At 39.6% G+C, this 19,963-nt stretch overlaps 1 protein-coding gene across 2 annotated transcripts in view; it reads right to left on the reverse strand.

The window, feature by feature from the left end:
• The window catches only part of SLC27A2 (solute carrier family 27 (fatty acid transporter), member 2), a 60,300-nt gene that overhangs the window by 13,359 nt on the left and 26,978 nt on the right, over positions 1-19,963 (reverse strand). For both annotated transcript variants that reach the window (XM_006831667.1, XM_006831668.1), the window contains one exon: positions 829-1,023. In XM_006831667.1, the coding sequence (XP_006831730.1) occupies positions 829-1,023 (195 nt within the window). The remainder of the gene's footprint in view (positions 1-828; positions 1,024-19,963) is intronic.

The raw sequence follows: 19,963 nt of genomic DNA on the forward strand, positions 1-19,963 counted from the left end.
AAAAAGCTCCCAGGCGATTATGATACAGGAGTCCTGGGGTGGTGCTATAGGATAAGCACTCGACTGCAAGGTAGCGGTTCAAACTCACCAGTCACTCCTTGGAAACCCTATATGGGGTCACTATGAGTTAGAACCAACTCAACAGAACTTAACAACAACCACCACTAAGGGAAAATACTACATATCACAGTTCACAGCAAACTTTAAATGCTGAAACACAGGTCTAAGAAACATAAGACCCAGTCTCCTACTGTTGAGTTGAATCTGACCCACAGTTCCTCTAGAGGACAGAATTGTCCCATAGAGTTTCCATGACTGCACTCTTTATGGAAGCAAGCTGCCACACATTCCTCTTTCAGAGCAGCTGATGGATTCAAACCACCAACCTTTTGATTAGCAGCGAGTGCTTAACCATTGTGCCACCTGGGATCTTTAAAGAACATAGTAGATTTTTATCATGTACAAATATTAATGGAATCAAGAAGACTTCAAATAATTTGCAGATGGCAAAGGTTATGAGTTGGAACTGACTGAAACGCACTTTTCAGTCAGTGTGTTAGTTAGATCACAATGAAGGCATAAGGGCTTGTGACGAACACAAATTAATTACAATTTTCATACTGGAGGACCCTGACTTTTTGAGATCATTACTACAGGAAATGAGCACAACCTCTCTTGGTGATACTACCAGAGATAGCATCAGATGGAAGAACCACAGCTCCACAGCTCCCAAATTCTAATAATCACATCATTATGAAGTAGCTTTTAAGAAACCTCTGTATTATGAAAACTGGCCCCCCAAATACTCTCATTTTTCATTTTACTTACTCTCTGGAGGTAGTTTACTCTTCCAATAGCACCGACTTTTCTTGTGTAATTCACAAAGCCAATGTTCCCTTCAGTGGAAGCATAGAACTCATAAATATGAATGTCTCCAAATCTCTTGACGAATTCTCTCCACACATCTCCTCGCAAGCCATTTCCAAGTGCCAATCTCACTTTATGATCACGATCATTTGGTTTCTGTAGTAAAGGGAAAGAAGGAATTTGAGACTATAACTCTGTACTTATACATTGAAGAGCCTTGGTAGCATAGTGGTTACGAGCTGGACTGTTAACCTCAAGGTCAGCAGTTCTAATCTACCAGCTGCTCCACAGGAGAAAGATGAGGGTTTCTGTTCTAATAAAAATTTACAGTCCCAGAAACCCTATTGTTACTATTGTTAAGTGCTGTCGAGTTGGTTCTGACACATAGTGACCCTGTATAGTTTCCAAGGAGCAATTGGTGAGCTTGAACCACCAGCCTTGTGATTCAAACGACTTTGCAGTCCAGTGCATTAACCCATAGTACCATACCAGAAAGCACTATACAGGGCACATAATTGCCTTTATATTTCCCTATATTTACATTGGTTGCAAATTTATCTTACTGCATGCCTTTTCTGACACCTACATACATACTCAACCACCATAACCCTCTCCCACACATACACAGTGTGGTCTGCCAGCTAGAACTCTGATTTAACATCACAAAAAAGTGGATTTTCCCATTTTGATTTTTAAGGGACAAGATGAGACAATCATTAGGTAGAACTAGGTGATGTCAACATTTAATCCACATCCCATCTTAAGTTAGAACAATGTGTTAATAATTTTCTTGAGGGGCTGGTGAATCTCAGTGAATTTCTAGAAAGTAGGGGCCTCTTGGAAAGACCTGTAGGACTCTGGGTAGCATCTCTTCTACTGAAACAACTATTTTCATTTGACAACAATGAAGAAAACTGGAAGCATAGAAACTATTTTCCATAAAATCAGTACAGAGCAATAATGTTAGGGCCTGCAGGACCCAGTGAGAATCTTGATCATCTGTGATAGCTAAGGTCTACTTAGTTCGTTTGACCAGGATTCTCAGTGGTTTAGCAGTTAAGGTGTAGTTATCCTCTCCATGATGAGATCTAACATGATGCAGATCACATGACATGATGTGACGTGATCAGCTTTGATATGATGTAATTATTCTATGTGTTATAAATCCTGACTTCTATATTGTTAATGATGCCAGATGCAATCTATAGGATTAAGTTTAATCTTGAGTCAATCTCTTGAGATATAAAAGGAGAGAGAAGTGAGCTGAGCTCAGAGAGACCTACTAACACCAAGACAGAAAAGCCACGAATGGAGTGTGTCCTTTGGACCTGGAGTCTTTATATTGTGAAGCTCCTAGATCTAGGGGAAGAGTGATGTCCAGACATTTGGAGACCTCCAAGGAATATTGGGAGTCCTGGTGTGGCACTGTGGGCTAATGCACCAGACTGCAAAGCTCTTTGAACTGCAAGGTCAGTGTTCAAGCTCACACGCTGCTTCTTGGAAAGCCTATACAGGGTCACAATTGACTTCACTGCACTTAACAACACTTAACAACAAAAGGAATATTGGGCTAGCAGGTGCTGAGACAAAGGGGCTTTCCTCAGAGCTAAGCTGACAGAAAGAAAGCCTTTCCCTAGAACCTGCCCTCTGAATTTGGACTTCTAGCCTCCTAAAACTGTAAGCAAAAAAATTTCTGGTTGATAAAATCATCTACTTGTGGTATTTCTGTTATAACAGCACTATATAACTAAGACAGTCATCCCCTCTCTTAGCAGATGGACTCAGAGATCACAAGATAAGTCAGAGGCTGACTCAAAACAGTCAAACTGACCCAAGGGGATGGGAAAGGAAGGGAAGGCGGAAGCCGGGCTCCCAGTTGCCTCAGGTAGCCTGGGAGGAATATGCTTTCCTATAAATAAAAATCACAAAGGAAAAGCTGTTTTGAAGGTGAGGCTAGGACCAAGTTGTTTTTCATTTAACCATCATCATTTATGAGAAACCTACAAGTTTGTTTAAACCTAGGGTTCATAATATTATATGTTAACAAGGCAATTTATAGCCTTAAGAAGATCATAGGTTGGAGCAAGTGACAGAAAAATAAGTTTAATTTTAGCAAGCAAATTCTATCACTCTATGACCTTCCTTCTAGCAGAAAATAGGGGTAAAGTTGCTAGGTACCAAGGACTCTCCTCTCACATCAAATAATTTTGTCATTAAATGTTAATATTTTGGATAATTATGATTATGGATTCAATTGTGTCCTCTCAAAATAGGTTTTGGAATCCTAACCCCTATAACCTGTGGATGGGATGTAAAGTAATGAGCTTCCATAATATAATACATTGTAATCAATAATCAGTGAGGCCACACCAGAGTAAGGTGGATCCTAATCCTATCACTTCTGCTTTATGTTACAGATACAGATACAGATACAGAGACACATTTTCAAAGTCGTCTACTTCTTCACATATTCTTTCTTCTCATCAGTTGTTGTCGTTAATTGCTGTCAGGCATTTCTGACTCACAGTGACCCCATTTGTGTCAGAGTAGAACTGTCCCATGTGACATTTTATGAGCAGATCACCAGGCTTCTGGGGGAGGGGGCGTGTTTGAACCACTCACCAACCCCTTGACTAGTTGTCAAGTGCTTAACCATTTGTATTACTCTGTGAGGATCACCAAGAAACCTAAGAAAGTCTGGGCCTACTGATAAGGAAGGAATTTACATGGCGGAGGTCCTGATTGGGGACTTTTAGTCTCTTGTTGTTGTTGTGTGCCGTGGAGTCGGTTCCGATTCATAGCGACCCTGCACAGGGTTTCCGAGGCTGTTAATCTTTACGGGAGCAGAACGCCACATCTTTCTCCCGCGGAGCAGCTGGTAGTTTCGAACTGCTGACCTTGCGGTTCGCAGCCCGATTCGTAACCACTACGGAACCGAGAAATAATTTATATTCTTGAAAGTCATGTACTTGTGGTATTTCTGCTATAGCCACACTCAGAAACCAAGACAAACAATAATTTGCTTAAAAGAGCTAATATTGTAGAGAACATTATCTACATCATTTTTTATACTATGAAATCACTATGAGGAATTTTTGGAATGAGTTCCTCTTTGGAAAGAATTGCTATAAAAGAGAGGCCAGCAGTTTATAGATAAGGGAACGGGACTTTGATATCGCAATTAAAAAACAAAACAAACGTATGTGGAATTGGTTGCCACATAGAGGAACTATGTATGAGGTCAGGGACACCACATAAACAGGGGGTTTCTAAAAGTTCACAGAAATTGGAATGAAAAGATATAATGTAATTTTTCCATGAACTTTTTGAGTATCCCTCATAATGTGTTTCATTTGTAAGTAGCTTTTTTGTCAATACTTAGTAGGTGAAACTCTTTCAGGCATTCTAACTGGAGAGGTGAACAGTACTGGTCTTTATTGAAAATTGGGTCTCCTAAGCAGTCTCTCTGAGTTGGAAATGTGTAAAGAGAGACCAGAGGCCCCAGTGGTTCTTGACCAGCGTGTCCAGGTGGGTCACCTGACACATGTTTTGACCCTGAATTGAGTCTTGTAGTTTGTTATTGTTAGTTGTCACTGAATTGATTCTGATTCATCACAACCCCATGTATGCTAGAGTAGGACTGCTCCATACGGGTTTCAAGACTGTGACCTTTTGGAAGCGATCACTAGGTCTGTCTTCTGAGGTGCCTCTGTGTGGCTTTGAACCACTAACTTTTCAGCTATTAGTCTAGAGATTCAATTGTGTAGAAATCTCTTTTCTAAATCAGCTCTGTAGGTCCACAGATCCCTGAATCAATTCCTTTTTATTTTTTATTGCATATTCCTTTTTATAATTACCAAGTGCCTATCAGCAGGGTGACCACAAGGCTGGTTATCCTCCAAACATCAAACTCACTGCCCTCGAGTTGGTTCCAACTCATAGTGACCCATAGGGCAGAGTAGAACTCCTTAAGGTTTCCAAAACTTAAATCTGTATAAGAGCTGACGTCTCGTCTTTCTCCCAAAGAGTCGCTGGTGGGTTTGAACCACTGACCTTGAGGTCAGCAGCCCACTTGTAACCCACTGTACCACCAGGGCTCCTTTATGCTTGGTTAGCTCTGGTTTACAACTGTTGTTCTGGTGTGACTATTAAAAACACTCCTTTCACTCTCAAAAGTGCCCTTTTGAATACTAAGTTATAGGACCCCTGTCCATAACTCCTAACCAAGAATTGTCAGTTTTTCAGAGACCATCTACACCCCCCCCACATTGCCATCCCTCACTGCCACTCCAAGAACAAAACCTCACAAATACCTGAGGAACACTTATTATCACTTAAAGATACCTCCTGACCTAGAGGTTTACCTGCTTGCAGGCTCGTGTAATTCCAAACTAGCATTCTACTGTACAAACCCTTACTCCAAATGCAGCCCACAACTAACCCTTCTTTAATCATCTTTCTTAGTTCATTTCCTTGTCCAATGAGTGATGAGCATTCTGTCTCCCCTGCTAGACTGTAAACTCCTTTAAGACCCAGTATATCTCTATACCATCCACTGTGTCTGGACCTGTGCTTTGCATACAGCTTAATCACTGCTGTAAAAGCAATGACCTTCACCAGAAAATCCCGAACTTCCCCTTTCAACGGTTAATGACCGAGCTATCTGCACAAGGACAGGACTTCAGGTGCAGGTGGCTGCAAGTGCCCTAGGTATGCAGGAAGCTGGCTAGCTTGACAGGTGCAACTGTCACTGGTTGGCAACAGGTAGCAGTGACCATAATCACAATAGCCTGGGTTCAGTTTTCATCACGCAACTAAGGGATCTAATTACATCAGCAGGAGGGATTACGGCTCTGGGCCAGAAATGTTTATGGATGCAAACCAAGAGCCTTCTCAGATGTCTGGTTCTCACCTAAGCTTCCTTTCCCCAGTGACTGAGAGTACTACTAGATGTTTCCTTTCCCACAGGAGAAACAACCAACCCCCTCCACTGCCCCTCCATCTCCAAAGTCACTCCTCAAAGGGAACTGTTTTGTAGGTCAAAGGTCGCCTACCTGATCATTTGCTTTAAGGAGGATCAAACCTTTTGTTTGCTTAGAACTAAGGTATAGCACACAAACACACCTGGGGACTTAAGTCCACACTGAGGCAAACATTTAAAGAGGGTGAGATGTCAGAGGGTCTGGAGGAAAATGTTGAGCACCAGGTAATTAGAACGAGCAGAAAACTTTTACTGATACTATGCGACAGATAATTGTTCTGTATTATCTTACTTAAGTTGCAAAAGAACTCTACCAAAAATGTGACAGGGAATAAAGTGTCTGCCTTATATTACAACTGAGGAAGTGAAGGTCTTAGAAAGTTTAAACTAATTGCCCAAGATCACATTTCTACATGGGTTGAAGAATACTTGCTCCAAGATTCGGAAAGCACTCTTTTCCTTAATTAAATATAAAATAATGGTGATACACACAAGTTTAAAAATCAAATAGTCCTTTTAAGGCTGAATTATTTTCTGGTTTGAATTTTTGTTGTTGTTGAAACTATGACTTTTCAGTAATGGAAGGTATTTTAAATGAAAATTTAAAAATGTTTTTTAGGTAATATGGATTTTGATACAACTGTTGTTAAATGCCACTCAGTCAATTCCAACTCATGGTGACCTTGTATAGGATTTCCTAGGAGCACTTGGTAAGTTTGAACTGCCAACCTTGCAGTTCAAACCAACCTATGGTCAAGTGCTTATCATACAGCGCCACACCAGGACTCCCACTCATACAATTGTTGCTGTTGTTGTTATGTGCTTTGGAGTCGATTCTGACTCACAGAGACCCTGTATAGGGTTTCTGAGGCTGTAAATATTTATGGGAGCAGAAAGCCTCATCTTTCTCCCACGGAACAGCTGGTGGTTTCGAACTGCTGATCGTGAGATTAGCAGCCCAATTCCTAACCACTATGCTACCAGTTAGTGGGACACATATTTCCCGAGGAGTCTCTGGTGCTGGGGTTGGTAGAATGAAGCCTGGTTCTTCAGATGTATACAATTTTACAGGCACCCACCTGATGGCAGCACACTAAAAAAGTGGGATGGCAAGTTCCCACTAAGTTCTAGAGACAGTACATACAGTTGGGTCCCATGGACCACAAAAGGGTTAAATTAAGATGCTACTTATCTGCACCTACCTCTTGTCCCAGTTCATCACCCATAGACTGACACTTTTAACTCTTGAGTAGTTTCTTTTGAATTTTGTATTTCTAAATTAAATGCTTATACTGCTATCTTCTGACATCAGTTTTAGATGCTATTTATTGATTTTCTATTGTTCTAGAAGAAGACTAAGCTCTCTTTCTCTTCACCCTCTTTCCAGAAATTTTTGGCTAAATCAATATTTGTTATTGTTAATTGCCATTGAATCGATTCTGACTCATAGTGACCTTGTTTCTGAGGAGCAGTTAGTGGGTTTGAACTACCGACCTTGTAGTTAGCAGTCCACTGCTTATCCTATAATACCACACTAGGACGCCAAATAAATATTTAGTGTTCACATTATTTGAACCTTAATAAATTACTGATGAGTCAAATAATATTCTATGAACAGCCTATTGAACATATTTGTTTTCCCTGGAATTTATTATCTCCTTGCTCATTTGTTTAGTTTTCATAGTTTCTATTTTTAAATCTATCTATACTTTCCAACAGCCTCAAAGTAAAAATTTCTTCACTCATACTGAAATCTACTATAGGATATGATTTCCCTTTCTCTATTCTTTTTGTTTATCCTTCTGCTCCAATTGTGACTAATTGTTCTCTCTTTCTTTCTCTTTTCTGGACCTTGTACCTTTCTCTCTTGTTTTACTTTTTTGTTTGGCAGAAACACTTCCTATAGTAACTTCCTAAAGGAGGATAAATATGAGGTACATTTTCTGAGACTTTAAATATCTAAAAATATTCATATTGTATACTCGGTTGATAGTTTGGTTGGATATAAAATTTTGGATGGGTGATAATTTTCACTGAGGATTTTGAAGGTACCATTCTTTTCCAGTTTTTAGTATTGCAGTTAGCAAGCCAAATGGTTTTTTAATGTTCTGTCTCATTTCTTAACTTGATTTTTCAATCTTTCTATGAATTAAAAAAATTATTTTCTTTTTTTTATTTTTCAGGTCTTTTACTCTTATATTTTTATAGCACCCTATTATTGTTTCATAAGGAATCCTGCCGGCAGGTGGCTAAAGCATTTGGCTGCTAATCAGAAGGTCGGTGGTTTGAACCCACCAGGAACTGTGGAAGAAAGATGAGGCCGTCTACTCCTGAGAAGATTTATAATCTTGGAAACCATATGGGGCAGTTCTATTTTGTTCCTAGGGTTGCTATGAGTTGGGTATTATTGTTTCATGAGCACAACATCTTCTCTTATATCTATGAGGATATTAATTATACTTTTTTGGAAATTTTCTCCTGTTCCTTGATTTGATGCTGTTTCTCCTTTTCTTTTGATGATATTTTCTGTTTTCTTCAGGTTCAGATGATTCTTGACTTCCGTCCATATTTAAGAGCAAAGCAACAAAAGCTTGGTTTTGAACCATGTGTGGGGAAAACTAATTATTTAGTTGGATGCACTGTTAGGTGATGGGGCAGTGAGCCAAAGTCCAGTTTCTGTAGACATTTCTGGGAAAGGTTAGTTCTTCTGAAGAATGCCTGTCCTCCAATCTCCAGCTTGCAAGCAAAATCGTGGCTAGTGGGAGCTGTGAAGGGATAGGGAGCTGAGAGTCTCCCTGGTCAGTCTGTAGGCCTTTACTCATTCTATGCTCTCATGCCTCACCCTGCTCTTGAGGTCTTTGAGTCCCAAGATTCTCTAGGCCTTCCAGAGAATAAACCTCGCGTTTCCCACAGAGGGATGGAGAGGGTGTGGCCAGTTTGCTGCTACTCTCACAGACTTCCAAACAATCCTGTTGCAGCTGGCACCTCCACTCTCTCAGTCTTCAGTAAGCAAATTGGATTTTGTTGTTTGTTAAAACCTGCCTATAAGTTTCATCTTCCTCAGCCCTACCATTATCATTAATCATATTTATTTTTCAGATCTTCAGTTTTATATATTATGAAGTTCATGGTTACATAGATGATGGGATTTTGTGTCTTCTTCTTGTTCTCCTTGTTTTGGGGTGACTTCCAAGAAGTGGAAAGGGCAGAAAGTCTATTAGCTTAAAAACCAGAATTTCTGAGTCCATGTTCTTCTTTTTAAAATTTTAATTTAATTTTTTTGTTATTGAGAACATATACAACTAAGCAATTTCTACATATATAAATCAATGACATTGGTTATATCTGCAAATTGTGCAACCATTCCTACACTTCTTTTCTAAATTGTTCCTTTTCTGTTAGTATAAACTCACTTCCCCCTACAGAGTATACATTCTTAATGATTACTATAGCTTACTTCAGACAGGCTCCTTGAAGAGAGAAAAAAAAAAGTGCTCAAGACAAGAATGAATGGATGAGGCTCACCTTGCCTGCTTTGCAGAAGACGACTCTGAACCCAAGGCTTTTCTTCTCCACCCAATGCGTCTTCCCCAATGCAGCCAGAGATCTTCTAGATAAGCCAATCTCCTACTTCAGTCTTTCTTGCAAAATCTGTTGCTGGCGCTTTGCCACTTTCACATTTAAGTCTCAACATAGGAAAGTCCCTGCCACCTAGTCCCAGCCCAGCCCAGCCAGTCTTGTCTACTGTCATGTTGTTTGTAGTTTCCAGTATTCCAGGTCCTTCATTCCAGTGCTTAGCACAAACGAGTCCAGCTAAATATAGCCCTTATTCCCCTGAAAGACTTCTCTGTACCCTTCCAAACTCACCTTCCCTGGCAAACCTGCCTTGATTCTCTTCTCCCCTCTTTCCTTTGGTCTGTCTTGTCCACTGATCAAATCTTTCACTGTCTACTCTGATGCAGCATACCCCTTCATTCTCTTTTCTATCTGCATGAAGATCATGCAAAAACAGGTATTTTAAGATGGAAGGGATCACAGAGGTTATATAATATTGCAAGGAAGGTAGAGAGCTCTATGGAGGTAAGTGGAATCTATTCAGTTGTTTAAGGATTCCAAGTGATCTTATTTTCCCTTCTAAATATCGTATGATTTCTATGTAGGGTCCCTGGAACTCTTTAAGAGTTTCTTTTTCTTCTTCCTTCTCCTCTTCTCACCTGGATCATATTCCCAACAAGCAGCATACATTTTCATTTAGACCCCTTGCTGTAGCTACAGTCCCTAACTGGAGTAGTGAAACAAGAAGCAACTTTAGCAATATCTGGTTTCAATAAATAATTCTTTCTTAAATGACACTGCTTTACTAGGCAACCACACAAACAAAATGAACCAGACAGGTGACTGGAAGCAGGTGCTCTGGAAGCTAAGGTCCAAATATACCAATGAAGACAGGTGCTATGAATAAGGGAAATTCAACTATAATACAATAAAAACAAATTTTAGTCAATAGCTTTGCTATCCAAACTTCCCTCACCTTAGATCAGCTTAGCTGACTGAATTTCTTTCCTTAATTATTTCCCCTGTATATGTGGGACAGAATTTTGATTAATTCCCTCATTTGTAAACAAATATATACTCTGCCCCAGTGGCGCTGTAGGATAAACACTGGACTGCTGACCTCAAAGTTGGCAGTACAAATACACCAGTTGTTCCGTGTGAGAGAAAGACAGGCTTTCTGCTCTTGTAAAGATTCAGTGTCAGAAACCCTCTACAGTGTCGCTACAAGTTGAAATCAACTTCAGACAGTGAGTTTGGTTTTAGACTTTTTATGACCTATATACTGTTTGTTAGAGAACCCTGGTAGCATAGTTGGCTATGAGTTGGGTTGCTAACTGCAAGGTCAGCAGTTCAACTCTACCAGCTGCTCCATAGGAGCTACATGAGGCTTTCTGCTCCTATAAAGATTTACAGCCTCAGAATTCCTATACAGGGTGGCTATGAGTTGAAACCAACTCCATGGCACATTATGGTGAACATTACTAAAATGTTTACTGTTATTGTTAACTGCCCTGAGTTGGTTCTGACTTATAGGGACCCTTGATAGGGTTTCCAAGGAGTGGCTGCTGGCTTTGAACTGCCGACCTTAGCAGTTCAGTGCTTATCCTACATGCCACACTAGGACTCCCCACTGAAAATAATATCTATTATTTGTTGAACATATACTAAATACAATGTACTTAGCCACCTGCTCTATGTATATCATCTCATAGCCCCCTCTCCTACGTTGTTGTTTGATAAGTACCATCAAGTCAGTTTCGACTCATAGCAACCATGTATAAACAAACTCTCTGAGAAGCAGCTGGTGGGTTTGATTCATCAACCTTGTGGTTCACAGTCCAGTGTTCATCCTACAGCACCACACCAGGAGTACTGTTGGCTGGTAGGAGATGGAGATTTAGAGAGGTTAACTTAACTATCTTGCCCAAGTGACAGAGTCAATATTTAGGTTTTCTCATTCCAGAGTTATGCTCTAAGTCCACTGAGCCAAATATGAGCCACTGGCTTAAGGGTGGTTGGGAGCATCGCTCCTTTGGCCTCTGCTATACCACAGCAGCTTCTGAATATGGTTAAGAAGATTGAGGGAGAAGAGCAGTGGCTAGGCTTCCCCAACATGGGTCCCAGATTCTACGCCTGCGCTGTTCTGTTTGCAGATGGACGTCATTTGGTTCATTTGCTCAACTAAGGTGGAAATTGCCTCCCTGGTATCCAGTGGTTGGGTGGTGGGGTGGTGTTAGCCCTTCCAAGGACAAGACTACTGACTTATTCAATGCAAATACCTTTCTTTAAACAATGTAAAAGACAGCTATCCAAATGGACCTCACCAGATGAGATATATAGAAATCAAATGGACTACATCTGTGGAAAGAGATGGTGGAAAAACTCCATATCATCAGTCAAAACAAGGCCAGGGGCAAGCTGCGGAACAGATCATCAGTTGCTCAAATGCAAGATCAGGTTAAAGCTGAAGAAAAATTTTAAAAAGTCTATGAGAGCCAAATCATGACCCTGAACATATCCCACCTAAATTTAGAGACCATCTCAAGTACAGATTTGATGCATTAGACACTAAAGACCAAAGATCAGAAGAGTTGTGGGATGACATCAAGAACATCATACAGGAAGAACGCACAAGGTCAATAAGAAGACAAGAAAGAAGGAAAAGACCAAAATGGATGTCAGAAGAGACTCTGAAACTTGCTCTTCAATGTAGAGATACTAAAGCAAATGGAAGAAATGAGGAGGTAAAAGAGATGAATAGAAAGTTTCAAATGTCTGCTCAAGAAGGCAAAGTCAAATATTATAACGAAATGTTCAAAGACCTGGAGTTAGAAAACCAAAAGGGAAGAACACGCTCAGCATTTCTCAAGCTGAGGGAAATGAAGAAAAAAAAAAAATCAAACCTCAATTTGCAATATTGAAGGATTCTATGAGCAAACACTGCATTAAGCAAATTTGCTGCACAAGACCTTTTTAAAGTGTTGAAGAGCAAAAATGTCAGCTTGAGGACTAAGGTGCATCTCACCCAAGCCATGGTATTTTCAATAACCTCACATGAATGTGAAAGTGGGACAATAAATAAGGAAGACGGAAGAAGAATTGATGCATTTGAGTTATGGTGTTGGAGGCGGTATTTCGTTCTGTTGTGCATAGGGTCGCTATGAGTTGGTACTGACTCAATGGCACCTAATAACAACAACAACAACAGCATGGGCAAAATATTGAATGATGCAAAAAGCATCAAAAGAAGATGGAAGGAATATACAGTCACTGTACCAAAAGAAATTGTAGATATTCAGCCATTTCAAGAAGTAGCATGTGCTCGAGAGCCAATGATACTTAAGGAAAAAATCCGAGATATATTTTTAGGCATTGGCAAAGAACAAGGCTATGGGAATTGATGGAATGCAAATGAAAATCTTTCCACAAACTGATGCAGCATTGGAGGCACTCACTCATCTATGTCAAAAAATTTGGAAGACAATTACCTGGTCAACTGACTGAAAGAGATCTATATTTTTGCCCATTTAAAAGAGATGTGACCCAGCAGAATGCATAAATCATCGGGCAATAATATTAATATCACATGTTAAGTAAAATTTTGCAAAAGATAATAAAAAATGACTGCAAACATATATTAACAGAGAACATCCAGAGGCTCAAGTCAGATTCAGAAGAGGATGTGGAACCAGGGATATCATTGTTGATGTTAGATGGATCATGGCTGAAAGCAGAGAATACCAGAAAGATGTTTACCTGTGCTTTACTGACTATGCAAAGACTTTTGATTGTGTGGATCATGACAAGCTATGGACAACAGTGTGAAATAAGAGTATTCTGAAACACTTAATTGTGCTCATGAGGAACTGTACATCGACCAAGGGGCAGTTTTTCAAACAGAACAAGGGAAAACTGAATGGTTTAAAACTAGGAAAGTTGTGTGTCAGGGTTGTGTTCTTTTATCACACTTAATCAGTCTGTATGATGAACAAATAATTGGAGAAGCTGGATTATATGAAGAAAAATGTGGCATCAGGTTAGAGAAAGAGTCATTAACAAACTGCAATATGCAGATGATACAACCTTGCTTGCTGAAAGTGAAGAGGACTGAAAATACTTATTGATGATGATCAAAGACTGAAGCCTTCTGTATGTGTATGCAATGTAAAGAATGTGTATACAATGTAAAGAAAACAAAAATCCTCACCACTGGACAACAAATAACATCCATATAAGTGGACAAAAGACTGAAGTTGTCAAAGACTTCATTTTGCTTGGATCTACCATCAACACTCAAGGAAGCAGCAGTTGAGAAATTAAATGTCATTTTGCATTAGGTAAGTCTGCTGCACAAGACCTTTTTAAATTTTTTAAGAACAAAGAGGTTAGTTTGAAGACTTAGGTGCACTTGACCCAAGTCAAGGTATTTTCAATAGCCTCATATGCATGTGAAAGTTGGACAGTGAATAAGGAAGATGGTAGAAGAACCAGTGCATTTGAGTTATGGTGTTGGAGGAGAATATTAAAAGTACCACGTACTGTCAAAAGAACAAACCAATCTGTGTTGGAAAAAGTACAGCTAGAATGCTTCTTGGAAGCCAAAATGGCTACATTTTGCCTTTCATACTTCAGAAATATTGTCAGGAGGGACCAATCCCTGGTGAAAGATATCATCTTTGGTAAAGTGGAGGGTGGGGGAAAAAGAGGAAGATCCCCAATGAGATGGATTGGCACAGTGGCAGGAGCAATGGGCTCAAATACAGCAGCGATTGCGATGTTGGCACAGGACTGAGCAGTGTTTTATTGTTGTGCGTAGGGTCACTATGAGTTAGCGCCGACTCAATGCCACCTAATAACAACCACCACAACAGATGTTTTTGCTTCCTAGATTGCTTTTTGAACTCTTTAACGGCGGATTTATTTGAAGTAACTTGATCATTCCTCATAATTCTTATATTTTTCTAGATAAACCAGAATTAAGGGGTGAAGGTAAAAAGAGGCAAACAGGAACATCAAATCTACTTTTAAATAAGGAATCATCCATGAGTTCTACACCAAATCTTTGTGGAGAAGACAAAACAAACATTTTGTGAAATGTAATTACAACCAATATAATTACTTTCTTACTCATGAGCCTAACATTACCTGATCCACAGCTGTCCAGCTTTTGCTGGCTTCTTTTTTACCCCAAAGTACAAATCAACATAGAAGCATGATTAAATTTTTCCCCCTCAGCTCAAAGAAAATTCAATAACTAACCTACTACCTCCTTATTGAATGAAAAAGACTACGGACTTCTTTAATTTTAACTTTAAGAGGTCTCATTGTTCAGGAGTTACTTCCTAATGCTAACTCAATAATCGTGAAGTATTCCATCACAGTTGTGGTGTTATGCTGCGGGATAATGTGCTGGACTGAAAGGTCAATTTGAACCTCAGGGTCAGTGGTTCAAACTCACCAGCCATTCCTCGGAAACCCTACACAGGGTTGTTCTGAGTTGGAACTTACTCATGCCACTTAATACATTTCATCACTATGTTGTTAAGTGCCATTGAGTCGGTTCTGACTCATAGCAACCCTGTATGGGGTTTCCAACGAGCAGCTGGTAGGTTTAAACTGCTGACCTTGTGGTTCACCCTTCAGGGTTGAGCCACACCAGTAGACCAGAAACTTATATTCATCGACAAGAAATGATTTAAGTCTCTGTGGAATCTCCATACTCTAGAAGTGGTTTCCTCTTGCATGAGAATGGGGTACTCCCATTTTACAAATTGCTTATTAGATCATAAAACAATCAAATATTGTGAAGCTGCAAATTTGTCTTTGTTTTCCAACACCTTTCAGAGACAACTTTAAGAGAAAAAAGGTAAAAGTGTATTTATGTGTTTGAGAGACAGTGGGTGAGCTTGAAGAGAACTACACACAAACAAGTTTGTTTTCCTCACATGTAAAGGTAGCTCCCATTAGAACTAATAGAAACAACATGCACTCCCCAGGAGACGTCTAACTGACCAGGGGGGACCTTTAGGTAGAGAAGAAAAACCAAACAGATGGGCCCCATATGGATTTCTAGGGTTTAATAAGGACACATGCAATGTTAAGGACCCGATGGAATACTAATGTGAAGAGAATTCAATATGACATCAAGAGGACTTGCTGTGAAAAAGGTTCCTACCGAGCTCACAGCTAATTATGAACCTTTGGTCATGAATGTGTGGAGTCTGCCCAAAACATCAGAATAATATGTGCCAAGTACAAACATTTGCCTACCTCAGCTTAATTATACATTTTTCAGGAGCAAGAATTTAGAGGTTTGTTTATTCAGCCAAATTTGGTGAAGGTCTGTGACGTGCCAGATACAGATCTCAGGGTTGGGGATGCAGCACTGGACAAAGCCCCTGATTGAATGAAGCTTTCATTTAACTGAAGGAGACAGACTATAACATATGAGGGGCTTCTAAAAGTTTGTGAAAAATTCAATTATCTTTTCATTCCATTTTTCCATGAACTTTTGAAGTTCCCTTATATAGACCTGTACTATGTCAGGAGTGATGCTGTTGTTGTTAAGTTCTAGTGAGCTGGTTCTGACTTATAGTGACCCTATATAGGGTTCCCCAGGAGTGGCTAGTGGGTTTGAACTGCTGACCTTGTGGTTAGCTGTCCACTGCTACACAAGTGCTATGAAAAGCAGTAACAAGATGACGATGGGGGTGGTGGTGGAAGGATGCATTTAATAATTAGTGGGGGAAGTCTCTCAGATGAGGTGACATCTGGGTGTTGATTGAATGAGATGAGAAGGAACCATGTAGATAAATAATTGGAGGAGAGCATATTATACTGCGTTCTATACCACACAGCAGCTGGTTCTGTAAGTTGAACATAAAACAAAATAAAAAACAAACCGGTTGCTATGGAGTCAATTCCAACTCAGTGCAACTCCATGTGTGTCAGAGTAGAACTATGAGTTATAGGACTTTCAGTGACTGAGGAGCTCTGGGTGGACTTGAATCTCTAAGTCTTAGCAAGCAGTCAAGTCCAAGCTGAACATAACAGGCTTATAAATACCAATTTAGTGGTCCTTTCCGTTTGTTTTCTTACCTTGATTGAATGGATCACACCAATTAAGACATGGTGAGTTTATTGTATTATCTAGTCCTGTAGTTCTCAACTGGGAGAAATTTTGTCTGCAGGGACATTGGCAATATCTGGTGGAGACACTGTGGTGGTCATAACTGGGTAGGAGTACTACCGGTATCTCATGAGTAGAGGCCAAGGACACTGCTACACATTCTACAATGCACAGGACCAGCCCACACAGCCAAGAATTAACGGCCCCAAAATGTTAGTAAAGTCAGTGTTGAAGAACTCCGATGTAGTCCCAAGGCAGGCCATCAGGTCTCTAAGAAGGAGTTCTTGCAAACAAACTCAACACAATATCTGATGTCTGCAAACAAAGTGGACTGGAGTTACTTTGGAGCAGCTGTTCCAAACTTAGTGGTTAGTTTCAAGATCACACAGAGAAGTATTCATTAAATAATAAATAAAAGTTTACTCAATGCCTCTGTATATGAGAGAGAGATAGTAATAAAATAACATAAGGGAAGGGAGCAATGGCTCTTGTGGGAGTGACTCAAATAGGTTTAATAAATGAGGGATCATTTGAACAAGACTTTGGCAGGTACTTAACAGGCAAGAAAGAAGCAGAGTTATGGTAGGTAGAAGGAAAGATGTGAAAACAAGTAAAGAGGTAACAGGATCTATTGTCTATTAAAGACTTTCTATAAGGTATGTGTCCACAACTCATCTTGTGAGTTTCTGTGATTCTGGAAACTACGCCATGGGTATTTTAAATAACAGTAGGGTCACCCATGGTGGACAGGTTTCAGATGAGCTTTCAGACAAAGACAGACTAGGAAGAAGGAGTGACAAATTACATCTGAATATTTAGTCACTGAAAACCTTATGAATAGCAGAGAAACACTGTCAGATGTAGTGCTGGAAAATGTGACCCTTATGTTGGAAGGCACTCAAAATGCGACTGGGAAAGAGCTGCCTCCTCAAAGTAGAGTTGACCATGATGACACGAATGGAGTAAAGCCTATGGTAGTAAAGCCCACAGGACCTTCATTTGCTGATGGGGCACATCTCAACACAAAGAGAAACAGCTGCAAACATTCATTAATAATTGGAACATGGAATGTACAAAGTATGAATTTAGGAAAATTTCAAATAGTCAAAATTAAATGGAATGCATAAACATCAATATATTAGGCATTAGTGAGCTGAGATGGACTGGTTTTGGACATTCTGAATCTGACAACCACATGGTTTACCATGCTGGGAATGACAAATTGAAGAGGAATGGTGTTGCATTCATTGTCAAAAAGAACATATCCAGATCAGTTATGAGGCACAACACTGTCTGTGATAGGATAATATCCATGCACCTACAGGGAAGGCCAGTTGATACTACTATTATTCAAATTTATTCACCAACCACTAAAGCCAGTGAAGAATAATAGAAGAATTCTACCAGTTTCTTCAATCTGAAATTGATTAAGCATGCAATCAAGATGTATTGATCATTACTGGTGACTGGAATGCAAAGGTTAGAAACAAAGAGGCAGGATCAGTGGTTGGAAAATAACGGCCTTGGAGATAAAAATGATGCTGGATATTGCATGGTAGAATTCTGCAAAATCAATTATTTGTTCATTCCAAATACCTTCTTTAGACAGCATAAGAGATGACTATTCACATGGACCTCACCAGATGGAATACACAGAAATCAAATTGACTACATTTGTGAAAAGAGACAATGGGAAAGCTCTATATCATCAATCAAAACAAGGCCAGAGGCAGATTATGGAAGAGACCATCAATTGCTCATTTTCAAATTCAAACTGAAGCTGAAGAAAATGAAAACAAGTCCACAAGAGATAAAATATAACCTTGAATATATCCCACCTGAATTTAGAGATCATCTGAAGAACAGATTTGATACATTAAACACTAAAGACCAAAGACCTGAAGAGTTGCGGATCACATAAAAAACATCATACATGAAGAAGGCAAAAAGTCATTAAGAAGAAAAGAAAGGTAGAAAAGATCAAAATGGATGTCAGAAATGATAGTGAAACTTGCTCTCAATCATAGAGATGCTAAAGCAAATGGAAGAAATGAGGAGGTACAAGAGCTGAACAGAAAATTTCAAAGGTTAGCTCCAGAAGACAAAGTCAAATATTACAACAAAATGTGCAAAGATCTGGAGTCAGAAAACTAAAAGGAAAGAACACGCTCAGCATTTCTCAAGCTGGGTGAACTGAAGAAAAAATTCAAGTCTCGACTTTAATTGTTGAAGGATTCTCTGGGCAAATTATTGAAGATGCAGAAAGCGTCAAAAGAAGATGGAAGGAATACGCAGAGTCACTGTACCAAAAGGAAATGATTGATTTCCTTTTCAAGAGCTAGCATAAAATCAAGAGCCAATGATACTGAAGGAAGAAGTCCAAGGTACACTGAAGGAAATGGCAAAGAACAAGGCACCAGGAATTGATGGGATCAAAATTGAAATCTTTCAAGAAAGTGAGGCATCACAGGAGGCACTCACTCATCTATGCCAAGAAATTTGGAAGACAATTATCTGGCCAACTGATTGGAAGAGATTCATATTTGTGCCCATTCCAAAGAGAGGTGACCCAATGGAATGCAGGAGTCATTGGATAATATCTTTGATATCCCATGTGAGTAAAGTTTTACAAAAGTAATACAGAAATGGCTGCAAGCATACATTGACAGAGAACTTCCAGAGGTTCAAGTCAGATTCAGAAGAAGATGTGGAATGAGGGATAGCATTGTTGATGTCCGAGGGATCTTGGCTGAAAGCAGAGAATACCAGAAAGATGTTTATTGAGTATGCAAAGGCTTTCGATTGTGTGGATCATGACAAGCTATGGACAACATTGTGAAGTATGAGTATTCCTGAACACTTAAATATGCTCATCAGGAATCTGTACATGAACCAAGAGGCAGTTGTTCCTGAATGGTTTAAAATTAAGAAAGGTGTGCGACAGGGGTGCATTCTTTCACCATAGTTATTCAACCTCTATGCTGAGCAAATAATCTAAGAAGCTGGGTTCTATTAAGAAAAACGTGGCATCAGGATTGGAGGAAGACTCATTAACAACCTGTGATATGCAGATGATACAACCTTAATTGCTGAAAGTGAAGAGGACTTAACACATTTACTGATGAAGATGAAAGAGCACAGCCTTTGGTATGGTTTGCATCTCAATGTAAAGAAACCAAAAATCCTCACCAGTGGACCAATAAACAACATTCTTATCAATGGAGAAAAGATTGAAGTTGTCAAGGACTTCATTCTTTTTGGATCAACTATCAACATTCATGGAAGCAGCAGTCAAGAAATCGGACGACGTATTTGCAGTAGGCAAATCTGCTGCACAGGACTGTTTTAAAGTGTTGAAGAGCAAAGATGTCAGCTTGAGGACTAAGGTGCGCCTGACCCCAGCCACGCTATTTTTAATAACCTCATATGCA

This window comes from Chrysochloris asiatica, unplaced genomic scaffold (genome assembly GCF_000296735.1).
Source record: "Chrysochloris asiatica unplaced genomic scaffold, ChrAsi1.0 scaffold00004, whole genome shotgun sequence".
Taxonomy (NCBI): Eukaryota; Metazoa; Chordata; class Mammalia; order Afrosoricida; family Chrysochloridae; genus Chrysochloris; species Chrysochloris asiatica.